This window comes from Empidonax traillii, unplaced genomic scaffold (genome assembly GCF_003031625.1).
Source record: "Empidonax traillii isolate 1590-97213 ecotype Southwest subspecies unplaced genomic scaffold, ASM303162v1 scaffold14:size4059594, whole genome shotgun sequence".
NCBI lineage: Eukaryota > Metazoa > Chordata > Aves > Passeriformes > Tyrannidae > Empidonax > Empidonax traillii.
In genome coordinates, this window is record NW_020955207.1 from 2,604,160 (window position 1) to 2,616,980 (window position 12,821).

The 12,821-nt window shown below is 44.3% G+C and overlaps 1 protein-coding gene across 3 annotated transcripts in view; it reads right to left on the reverse strand.

The window, feature by feature from the left end:
- Positions 1-6,398, reverse strand: part of SEPT7 (septin 7) — a 78,566-nt gene extending 72,168 nt beyond the window's left edge. For 2 of the 3 annotated variants that reach the window (XM_027892087.1, XM_027892070.1), the window contains exon 1: positions 6,298-6,398. In XM_027892087.1, the coding sequence (XP_027747888.1) occupies positions 6,298-6,301 (4 nt within the window). In that variant the 5' untranslated portion in view covers positions 6,302-6,398. Of the gene's footprint in view, positions 1-4,851; positions 4,854-6,297 lie in introns of all 3 variants that reach the window. The other variant, XM_027892078.1, reaches the window with a different exon arrangement.
- Between the last annotated feature and the right edge of the window lie 6,423 nt (positions 6,399-12,821).

Here is a 12,821-nt window from a genome sequence, read left to right on the forward strand (position 1 = left end):
GCAGTGTGTTTTCCTCTACACCACCGGGGGCTCCCATCAAGAAGAAACTAATACAATCTTGAATCTCTTAGTTTGTTAGTACACCTTTATTAACTACAATTAGGAAGTGTTTGTTTCCATAAGCTGGGGAGGGGGAGAAATAAGAAGACAGGTTTCTTGGCATCATTCTACTTTGGAAATTTTCACTGTCTTAAACACAAAGACATTAAATTACATTTAAGCTGGCATCCATAACTGATTTTGAGTCATATATTTTGAGTTCTGTGTTCTTGTTTTAAAAAACGACAGTGAGTATTGGTAAGATCACACAGCCATAAAAATCTCTGCCCTCATAAAACTCCCAGAAAATTACATTTCTCCAGCAACAGCTTTTAATGCCTCTCAATTGCCTTTTTTTTTTTTTAAGGACAGGAAGTCAGCTAAAAGCGATATCTCAACTTACTTATCATAACAGTTAGGATCTGGTCAGGACTAAAGGACCCTCTGCACTGCCAGATTTCTGCAGTCATCACTAATCAGGGCTTTAGTTTTACAAATCACTCTGGAAAGTCCTAATGCTAATATCAGCATTACCATAAATGACACAGGCAATGATGCAACAGCAGATAATAAAAACCAAGTCACCTCAGCCATTCAGTGCTCAAGGAGTCACAGCTGCTGAAACAAGAGCCATTAAACTTTGCCCACTTTTGTTTATCCTTAGATAAGTCACCAGCTAAGCACCAAGATGAGAGTACTGCATTCTTAACCAGTAGCACTAATTCCTCCAACAGGACACCGTTTTCCTCCTTCCCTATCTTAACCACTGGTAAAGTGGAAATAAACAAGCCGTACAACTAGATCAGCTACCACATATCTCTGCTGCCTTGGGCACACTAACAAAAACTTCCAGCCTACGTTAAGATTCAGTGTCTGGGTGGGAGCAGCAGTGCCATGTTCACCAGTCTAAAGCAGACACTAAACCCAGACTGTGTGGATGTGTCTACTGCCCAAGTGGTGGGCTGAAGCTCCATCTCTTGCCTAGAGCCCACTTGCGTTTCTTTTTCTATGCCAACACTTCTGTGCCCACATGATACGAAAGGTTCAGGGAGCTCAACTAATAGAAAGAGAAGTAATCTTGAGGAAGAAAAAACAGGCAGTTCCCACGAGCTGAGCTCCATGAACTGACTCACTATTGGGTTGAAGAGGCACCACTGTGAGGGTGGGGAGAGCAGCAGAACTGCCTCCTCTCAAGCAGCTGGCCCACAGATTCAGCCAGCAACGGGACAATCAGGGGTGAGGTCAGGCTTCCCTCATACCAGTTCTGAAAAATGAACATTGAACAAGTGAGATTAGCTCACATGTCCAGCTGAAAAAACCTACCATAAGGTTAACTTTCCATTACATCAGCAAGATCATCTAATCACACCAGTATAGGAACATCGGAGGTTTTTCTATACTGCATGTACAAAAAACACACAATCAAGACAGGATTTTCCAACTGCTATCCAGTTATACAACTGCAAGCTATGAAATTGCATGATAAGGTTCTTAAGAAAGAACAAAAAGGAAAGCAGAGGATTCTGCTAGACACACTAAAATTTCATGCGCACTGTGAAAAAATTATATAAAGATGAGATTAAAAAAGGTTTGATTTAAACTTTATGTTAATGCTAACTTATGCATTCTTGGCAACTTTGACCACCTTAGTAGGTCAAGTTTCATTTTATTACAAGTTCAACATGAATTATTACATGAATGCTCTTTTAATGTATAAAATATAAAAATAGGTAATATTGCATGCGCTATTCTTCTAATAATCTACTTGCTCATAACAGAGTGACAATCCTACATTAATGCCATCTTACATTTTTGTCAGCATCAACTGCAATGACCTACAGTGCTTTCTCAGACAAATGACACCAGAAATTCTGCCGTCAATTACTTCAGCTGCCTTTCTGAAAGGTCTCTTTGTAATAACATCACTGCATGAGAGACTGATTTCTACATATAATAAGATGGTTTTGATTGGAATTTGATAAAGTACTACTTCGCAGTTCAACACTCACCAACACTGTTGAAGAGCGCACCTCAGACACCTAGTTTGTATTTCCTTTTTTCAGGTCATTGTTCCTGTCATGCTTTAGCCCTCAGCACTGAAAAAAGCTTCACATAGGTTATTCTCTGCTTTAAGAGCACACTTCTAAGAACACTGCCACCCTTAGATCTTTCTTTTCTGTGGTCAAATAAAAGACCAGTCTAAAGTAAATTATTTTCTTTCCTCAGGTCTCACATATTTTGTGAGTATGATGCAATCTTTCCCTTTAAAAAGCTCTATTCTTTAAATGTCACACCAAAGCCTGATGCTGTATCTTAATATTGATCACTCTAAAGCTACAGTGGGTCAAAGGAGGAAGAAATCTCCCTAACGCTTTTATCAGTCCTCCCTCTGGTTTTATGTCAGCACCTTTACTATTCAGATTTTAAAAATAAACAAATAAAAAACACACTACTATTAAGTGTAAAGAGATGAAACGAAGAGCTGTAAAAAAATTCTATCTTGCCATGTTATTTCCAATGTTGACCAAAACAAAAAAATTCTAAATCTTCTGCGCTACTAAGAAATAATCCAATTCTATTTTAGTTGCTTAAGTGCTTCTGAATGTAACACCCATAGTGATATTGTTCTGCAATACTGCTTCCAAAATTATTTGCAAATGCATACTGAACTATCACTGTGCTAAAATGACAAATCTGGCATGAAAACAGCACACAAAGAGCTGTTTGAAAATAAGATATAGAACTATTCTCTTCCCCATAAGTGGCTTTAAGAAGGGCTGCCAGGCAGTGCTCCGCTCTGAGCAGCAGCCCTACCAGCCCAACACTGAAGTCGGCATGCGACTGGCAGGCACCCTTAGAAGCGTGGAAAGGCACCGATGCACAAAAAGCACAAGATTAAGTGGCTTCTGCGGGAAGGAAGCCCAGGATGTACATCAGAACGAGGTTTAGTCAGGCGTGTGTTTTACATTGCTCTAGCTCAAATTCTGTCAAAAGGAAAGTGGATACATATTGTCTTCTGAAGCTGAGCCTGCTGGTTGCTTTTTGATTTTTAATATGAAGTAAGGATGTCATAACTTATGACTTATGTTTCACAGCCATGTTCACGCAATGCAGCAAATACCTGGTTTCACAGGGCAGCTGCATTAAACTACAGCAGAAGGTAAAACTACAACTTATGTAAGTAAAGGCTGTTTCGATTCTTTCCTGTTAAAAACCCCCACAAAATGGATAAGAGCTACCTGATGACATTACAGAGCTATCAGTGTGCAACCATTAAACCTGGGCTGCAAAGAAAGCCCAATTTGACTCATCCCTGACATACATGAAACTCACTCTGACAAGGTGAACAGGAAGTCACTGGTTTCTGTGAACCAAGTCTCTGGCCCCAGCAGTTGAGAAACGTCTGTACCTCACTTATGCCACCATCCCCACCTCTGCAAGACATCTATTCCATAAACATCAGTTCAAGACGTAGAAACCCTCCTAGGGAATAGTTTGTGACTGCCTACAGTTTAACACTACCCCAAATTTGAATTACTAATTTAAACGAGGCTTAACTAAACTACTTAAATGGTGACTAAATGCCATTCTAATTACAGAGAACACATTTGCAATTAACTAGCTTATTTCAGGAGCTGGAGCACCAACTTAGAGAAAATAGAACGTCGCTCATACATACACATCTCTGGTCTAGACAGGTTAAGTGAACAGTCTGGCAATAAATTAAAGCCAAAAATGTATGCCACACTACAGTTCTGAGGAGAAACCTCTTTCCTATACCTTCTCTGAGCCAAATTTTTCTTCACTGACTTTGTGTTTAAAATGAGGTTTTGAATCTGCAGCCATTGTGTTTTATAACTCTTTGTTGTCTTAATGGGTATTTTAAGGTAGTATTAAAAACAGCACCACAGCATCACTGAGCTACTAGAACTTAAGAAAATAAAGTACAAGAAGCATGAGCCTGCCCCATGAGAGACAGTAAGTACCACTAAGCTAAAAGCCAGATAAAGAAAAAATGAAGAGTTCTAGTGAGCACGTTTGGACATCTGACATAGAATAAAACCCCAAAATCTATTGTATTTTAGCTTGTAAAGCAGACATCTATTATTTCTGCATAAGATAAGCAATGAAGTTTTTATCCATATATACAGAAACACACGTTTGTTGCACTGAGGAGACATTTGAGGCACATTTTTAACTGAGACTAGTTGCTTGTCCTCATGGGTAAGCAGAAGGAAATGCTGTTATTGTCAGTGCATGGACTGATAGCACAGCTCTTGGTACATCTGCACCAATTTCAAAGTGACTAAGTACATAGTAGGAAACACGGAAGAGGTGATGCTCTTGCATTCCAACTCAGGTTTCAACATAGCCAAGGCAGTAATTGACCTTTAATGCAATGGCTTCTTGAAACCTGCTCTCCTAAGTAAAATTTCTGTTTATTGGTTTTTGTTATTCACGAGTCAGCTCAAAAAAAAAAAAAAAAAAAAAAAAAAAAAAAAAAAAAAAAAAAAAAAAAAAAAAAAAAAGAATGCAGTCATCCAAAGCCGGGATCAATTACTGCTCCTACGTTCACAACTCAACAGCCAAAGATGTGAGTAATCCCACAAACTAAGCAGGTATCAAGTGAAAGATGTTCAGCATTACACAAAAATACATCTTCCCCTCTTTCCTAACATTTCAGCAGGCAAAAAAGTTAAAATATAAGGAGATAGAATTATAAAGGAGAAATACTCCACCATCATATTAGTTTGGTATCTCAGTAAAAGTTCTAGTCAGAAATTAAGTTATCATTTAGCACTGAAAAGCTACAGCTACAAATAAAAATCCAGCATACGAAGGTATGGTCTACTTTTTAATGGAGATATATAGCAGTGACCCTTCTCACTCTGATGGGAGCTGAGCCTGCATATTCACACGGACCAAAACCATATTTTTTGTCCCAATATTAATACAGACTATAGGTATTTCTGCATATGGAAGCCTTTCTTTCACTGAATATAACCTAAAGCCACTGCCAGTCAGAGGGAGAGTCCAATGGCCAAGAAAAAACATTCAGTGAATGGGTAGTTCTGACACTCTTCTGTTCACCGATATTCCATCTGCAGGAGGCGACACAAACTGCATGCAGAAGATTCCTGAACGCTGTCTTTCACGGAATTACATTTACACATAACTGGTTCAGTGTGAAGCCAACAACTTCATGCTAAAATAAGTTTAGCCGCTTTCCCTTAAGTCGCCCGTTAAAAAAAAAAAAATATTCCTGCGTAATGGCCCCTTTTCCCAGTCGCCTTCCTGAAACACTAAGAACACTAAGTACTCCTCCAATTTATTCTGCAAGACCGGTTCGCTAAGCGAGGGGATAGCACAGAACTGCTCAAAAAGGCACTTCATACAGACTTCCCAGTAAAAATTGTAATTTTTACTTTTTGTTTTGCTTTAAAAACGACCATTCGAGGGCCCCCTCCCCACCCGGGCTGCAAGGGCAGGGGCTGGGCTGGCGGGGCAGCGCGGGCGGCCACCAGTCAATAAAAGCCAGACCCGAGCAGCATAAAGCCCTCCAAAAATTTCCTAGAGGAAGGGGGGGAGGAAAAAAAAAAAAAAAAGGGGGGGGTGGGCAAGGGAGAAGCAGCAGGAGAGCCCAGCAGCGATGCGGGCAGGCGGCCGGCGGGCTCCCGCTGCCACACACGCTCCCACCCGCGCACGGGCGCCCCCTTCCTTCCTCCCCCTCCTCCCGCGATCCCAGTCCCACCCGCTCCTCTCCCGCATATTTGAAGGCTGCTTTAATTCCTGCAGCAGCAAATTCCTCCCTCCCAAATTTGGGTGCAAAAGGAGAAAAAGGGGAGGAGGGACGAGGATTGGGGATGGGGGGGAGGGGGGGGAGGGAGACGGGGGGAAGGGGAGAAAAGCGAAGGAGAACAAATATCTCCGGCATTCTCGCCGCCCGGTTCCCCAAGCCCCGCGCAGGCATTATACAATTTCGGCGAGGCAGGAAGTGACTGCTGGGGTGGGGGGGAGAGGCGGCGGGGAGGGGGGCTGGAGCCGCATCTGAGGCGGAGGAGATGAGGAAGGCGGGGGGCGGCCAGAGGGACGGGGGGCCCCGCGGCGGGGCCGCTGGGATGGGAGGCTCGGCGGTGCCCGCTGTATCCCCCCCGCCACGCCGCCTCTCAGCCCACCCATCGCGGAGACCCCACGGCCGCAGGCTCGGGCTGTCACGGGCCCCCCCCGCCGCGCCTCGGCCCCGGGCTGGAGACTCACCCATGGCGCTGGCCGGCGGCGGTGCGGCTGCCGCTGCTGACGCTGGGCTCCGGCTGGCTGCTCGTCCTCCCGCCCTGCCTCCCTCAGCCGCGGCGGCACCGAGCGGGCCGCCCCCTCCTCCCCGAGCGCCTCCCGCCGGCCAACTCGCCGGCGATTCTCCAACACCCCCTACGCCGATTCCGCCGAGGGGCCGCGGCCCTTCCGCACACGGCGCCTACGCGCGCCCGCTCCGGCGGCCGGACGGACTTAGCGGCTCCGCTCCCGCCGCCGCCTGCTCCTCCTCCTTCTCCCTGGCCGCCTCCGCCCCGCTCCTCGCACGCTCCCCGCCCGCCTCCTCGGGCACGCAGCGGCTTCCGGCTCGGCCCCTCCGCCCAGCGGAGCCTCGCCTCTTCCCCCTCCCCTCCCAGCCCGGGGTCGGTCTCGCTCTCGTTCTTATTCCCTCGCGCTCCGCGTCGGAGAAAAAAGGCACCGCTCGGAGGCCATTTTGGAACCGGGCGCACAGTGAGGCAGCGCGGAAGCTCCGCGGCGGCCCCAGGCCGGCCTCTGCCCGGAACAAAGATGTCGGCCGGGCTTGACGTGCTGGGCGAGGCGGTCCCGCCGCCCCCGCCTTGCGATTCTCGGAGCGCCGCTGCTCCCTGCGCGCCTGGCGGGGCCCATGAGCTCCTTGCGCTGCCTGCGCCCGCCCGCTCACGCAGCTGGCGCAGGGAGAGGCCGGCGGGAGAAGGGGGCGCGGGAATGGGGAGAGGATCCGTGAGGCTCCTCCGCCTCAGCCGCCCTGTTCCTCGGGGAGCGCTCGGGCTGCGGCACTGCAGGGGCACGGCCAGGCGCTCGTCCCTGCGCTCCCCCTCGTAAAGTCACCACTGGGGTGCCCAAGACCCTCGCAATGAATGAGAACTCACTTAAAAAAATAAATAACCGTTTGAACTGAGCTGTTGGCAGGCACTGGGTAAAAAAATCCTTCTAGGAGGCCACAGGGGTGTTCGCGGCGCCCTGGGAGTCACACTGACGAGCCCTACCGCCTGGGCTGGTCTAGCACGTCCCTGAGACCCTGAATTGGCTCCTCTGAAATGCTTCTACGAGCCAGGATAAACGCCCGCTGCAGTAAAGAAATGACACTGGAAAACATGGACTCCAAAAGAGGCAGTAAAATGCCTTTTGGTCTTTCCAATACAGCTCTCAGTGCTGTATTTCCTTTTCATGTTTGGGACAGGTACCTTTGGAACCTTTAAACTCTGGGATATTTTATGCCCAAACTGAAATACTGGAGATCTGTATTTATGATGTGTGGTTTGAAACTTAACATACTTACTTTTTTTTGTTAGGGATTTTCGAGTATGGTCCTTTCCTTGCCTTTTCTTTCACACAAGGCACAGTGCATTTCTCTAATTAGGAAAGATGCTTGGCAAAAAGGTAAAAATACATTAATTTATTGTTTATTATATAATTTGTTGCCGACATTATTAAGAGTACATCTTAACAGTGTGCCCTGATTCTAGGAGGACGGAAATAGCAATTTTCATTTCAGCAGCAAAAGGACAATTTTCAATAACACAGTATTTCTGTAGACAGAGTCATAGCCAGGCTGAGAGGAGCAACAATGAAGATGCTACGTTTTCCTTTGTTTCTCACAGATTTCCATCCATCCAGTTGTTTCCTATCTAATGTCTAACTTTTTTTTTTTCTTTTTTTTTTATTTTGGTGCATTTGATAAATACTTTTTATGACAACAAGGAAAATGCATAAACTTTTCAGAAAGGTATGCAGTCCTGCACAATGTGGTTCAGCACTGTTTAAGAACTGGAACTGTTACAATACACTGTGGTTCTTGGGTGCCCAAGGGAAAGAGATTTTTATTATCGTTGGTCACAGGACTGCCAAATGTTATCTCATAAATCTGTGTCTTTCACAATGGATGAGGTAAGAAATAACCTTTTTTTTTTTTTTGTCTCTGGTTGGTTTAGGTGGTAATGTCCATGGCAATGGGATATAGCTACATAGCTTTCGTGGTTATTTGAATACCAAAAAGAGACATTTTACACCACAGAAGTAGTTCACTGAGTACAATATGATCCCCGCAGCTCTCCCATAAAAATACGTTGTGGGAAAACAAACAGTATGAATAATACTTGTTTTCTCTTTTGTCGTAGGGGCTTCATATTGCTCAAAAAACATTTATCTTGGTTTTCAGATATGTAGTGTTGAGAAAAGTGGGGATATCTTCAAAAAGGGAGTGATGCTTTTTGGGGAATTCCCTTGTAAGTAAAACATTACTTTGTGGATTGATCATTGGAAAAACAAAAGTGAGCTTGCACCTTTGAAATCTACTGCAAAACTGGCACAGGCTTAATGAGGAAGCAAGATGCAAGCCAGTGGGTTTTATATGAGGTTAATGTCCCATTTTTCTGTGTTGTGAATAGCAGTGTATGTGTAGGGGGTATCTCTTTTCATACAGCAATTCACAGGGTTTGGAAGATTCTGCAAAATTGTGTTCATTTTGAGAAATAAAGCAAATGCAAATGGATCCCTGAGGTTTGAAGAATACTGTGTACTGTGTATACAATATAATAAATCCAAACTTTTTCCATTCCTGTAGCCATCTGCTGTTCTTCCTTCAAAAGCAAAAGACTTCACAAAGTATGTCACTGAACTTTAAAAGACTGAACTCAAAAAGTAAATTTCAGGGCTCTTTAGATTCTATTTGATTCAAAGATGGAAGATACAATTTTGAAACTGCTTTCTGTGAAATTATTAAAAAGCTTTGCAAACTTAAATGTAGGATGCTACCTGCTATAACTCAAACCCATTTGTGTCCCTCTTGTCTTCAGATACAGAAACAAAACCCACTCACCTTATTTAGAAAATCTCCTAACTAGGGTTGCCGCCAGGTTGGTTCCCAACCAGCCTAGCCAGTTTCAGTCTCTTCTTGCCAGTGAGACATAGGAATACTATTTTGTTTTTGTATTTTCTTTTACTGCAAGCAGACGTGACTCACTAGGTGAATTTGCACATATCATTAGCTCCAGCATGGGATGTGATGGAATTACTGCGCTTGTAGCCCGCTGACTTGCTCCTGCGTGGCAACTCCGATAGCTCCTGGCTTTGTAGGGCACATGGTACATCTCCAGACTGAATCATGCTGGCTCAGTGAGTCCGATGCATGCAGCGTCCTTTCGAGCTGCTGTGCAAGTGTAGCAGATCTCTGTGTACCAGGCAACGTCTTGCCAAAACAACCAGTTTCGTTATACCAGCTGGGTGAAGTCCTAAATTCTTGCTCCTGTAAACAGTGCAGCTCTTGCAAGATAGGGGGCTGAGGATGCTAAACAGGGAATAATGAGCACAGCATCCTCCTTCAAACCCACTCTTAAATCTCAGATTTGCAATAATGTCTACCACCATCTTGAGCGCTCTTTGACCGCTGCTTGTCATGCCAACCAGAAATGTCTCTAGTCATGGTACTGAGTTGCCTCTTGGACATTTTTTGCTCCTTATATTGGATGATTTTTTTTGTAAATGCTGCCTTTTTGCTTTGTTCACTAGCCCAAGAAATTGCCTAACACAATGGTAATACGCATGCTAACAGTAGCATGAGGCATCTAGTGTCACATCTAATTGGACCCCGATATCTTGTCCATCAACCTTTTCCTATTTGGAGACATACCAAGACAGTAGGGCTACTTGTTTGCATAAAGGTTTCCAGAGTCAGGCCTGTATTTGTGGTGCTTTTCTGTATTCAGAGGAGGGCAGAAAATCTTGCAAACTCACAAGCAGCATGCTAACCAACTAGAGGGATGGAGCACCTCTCCTAGGAGGAAAAGCTAAGAGAATTGGGTTTGTTCACCCTGGAAAAGAGAAGGCTTAAAAGTGACCTAATTGCAGCTTTCCAGGACCTGAAGGGAACTTACAAAGAGGGTGGAGAAGGACTTTTTACAAAAGCATGTTACAGGACAAGTGGGAATGGCTTCACCTGAAAGATGGTAGGTTTAGATTAGATATTAGGAAAAAAATTTTTACTGTGAGGGTGCTGAGGCACAGGAACAGGTTTCCTGGAGAAGTTGTGGATGCCTCATCCCTGGAAGTGTTGAAAGCCAGGTTCGATGGAGCCCTGAGCAACCTGGTCTAGTGGAAGGTGTGCTGTAACTAGATGATCTTTAAAGGTACCTTCCAACCCAGGCCATTCTGTGATTCTATGATGCTATGATGCTACGATTCTATCCTAACTATTGTTGTTGCTGCCATCATGGCTGTCTTCTTTGGCTGCCACCTACAAGATTATTCTACAGATATGCAAATGAAGCAACATAAAATGTACACCTCTTGGCCCCCTTTTAAGTTTTGCCATTTGCTCTTTAAAAAAAAGTGCTCAGCAACAATAAGAAAGAGAAGCATTCATCAGCAAATGCTTATAAAACGCTGTAAAACTTATGAACACAGGCTTCTATTGAACAATTGCTACAGGAAAAATACAGCATCTCTTGTTTTGTAGTGTGTTTACTGTATCGTCCTGGTATACATCCATTACTTCAATTATCTAAAGAAAGAGGCTTTGATAGATTACGACCCAATGATGTGATCCTTGTGAGAGGCACACACATGCACTTATTGTTGAAGGTAGAAAATGGTTGCTTTGTGCAGTTATAGTCGTGTAGCAGGGAATATAGATCAGGAGAAGCGGGAAGGCAGCCTAACCCTTAGCCATGCACTCACACCACTAACAATTACTTCCTTAAGTGAGGTAAGATACACCTTTATGGCAGCTTCCTTCATCCTGTGTGAGACTGGCAGCTCGGGAAACACCTAGGCTTCCAGTAGTGTTAAACTGTTTGAAAAATGCACTATCTAATGATATTGTTTGTACAACAGTCACAGATGCAAGATGGTGAGCTCACAGATCAGAAAATGTATTTCCTACACCGGAGAGTCAGAGCCTTAAGCAAAGGTCCCTCTCACTCTTCCACCCCTCTGCTTGCAGGCAATAGCGGTGACTGATCGGATGGCCAGGAGCAAGGCGATAGTGTGTGGCACGCGTCCTGTAATTCCAGTTCTCCGTTTGTTTATTTGTTAATAAGTAAACCCCACTGGGGTTGGGCAGGTCTCAGTAAATCCTTAAGAGGCTTTCCATATTCCCCGATGCGTAGTCATTAATAACCAGTGCTGCAGACGAGCGGGCACTGATGAGCGGTTGTGTCTGAGCAGAGCTTGATGGGCATGAAGAGTCTACTCACACTGCCACCGCTGCGACAACAAGGCCTTTGGGGAGCTGGGCTTACTGCCTGTTTATATTAGCAAGTGCTTCCTAGTGCAGAATAAGGTACTGCTGTCATACTTTGCATATTGGATTAGGGGAAAAAAATACTTAGACATGTAATGCAATGTGACATTTTATTACTTTTTTTTTTTTTTTTAAATTCAGGAAAGGAGCTATGCTTTCCAAAAGAAAAATAGTTTTTCTTATAATGAATTAATGAGCTTAAAATTAATTTCCTGCATAATGGCAGGGGGGCTAATTCCATATGTGAAATATTACAGAATAAATAATAGTAAAATATTACAGAATGAATGGAAACATCAATTCTGTATGTACAGTAGTCAGCTCTTTATTCTCTTCACTCATATCAGCACATTCGTTCTATAAAAGTAAAGTCAATGAAAGGTTCTGATGGCAAAGAAGTACTGTGTACCCTGTGCCACTGTGGTCCCAGCACTCTGGCTTTGTATTTTCCAGTTGTCTTCTTTCAACTAAAGGACATCTACATCACCTTAGGAACATTGAATTGGGCTTTGTCCTTGCAAATACTAGTACTTGACATTAGACTTGAGGTAGCAGTATGCCACATCAAAGCCTTGGGTAGAAATGCTGAACAAACTCAAGCCAACTGTTGCAGATTGTGCCACTTACTGGCATTTTAATCACTTCGTCAGTTTGTTCTCTTTCCTTTACCTATGCAAATGTGACTCTAGCTTCTGATATGGTTCCTGGGATACCTACAGTCTGGAGTCCTCTCTAGGTTCATTCCAAAGCAACAAGTCCCTCCCCTTGTGTTGCAAGTCGGACCAGCCTGGACCCTGCTCCCTCTGGGTAGGCAGGTCCCAAGACCAGCACTGCACTTACCCTTCTGACCAGCATGTGACTTGGCTCCCAGATCCACACTTTGAGGCTGCACCTGGCACTTAAATGAATTGCTTATCACAACCATTAGGAGCAAAGGATTTCACAGAGAGAAGGACTTGTACCACCACTCCCGTCTAGTCTACCACACAAACACATGTCATTTGTCCAAAGTAGTTAGACCATCCTTCCAGGTTTTTTTCTGAGTAGCTACTCTGTATGAACAAAATTATTGATGCCTCAGCACGAGATCACCAACCCTATGCCTCCTGAGAATAGCTTTGGGTACTCAATTGCACTTTTCAATTTCAGATATTCCTTGTGCATTTGGCTTTTAGGTTCAAGCCTAAAGCAAGTTGCTGAACCCTAGCCCTTGCTAGAACCAATCAATACAACCTTTTCTAGTTCACTGGTTGGT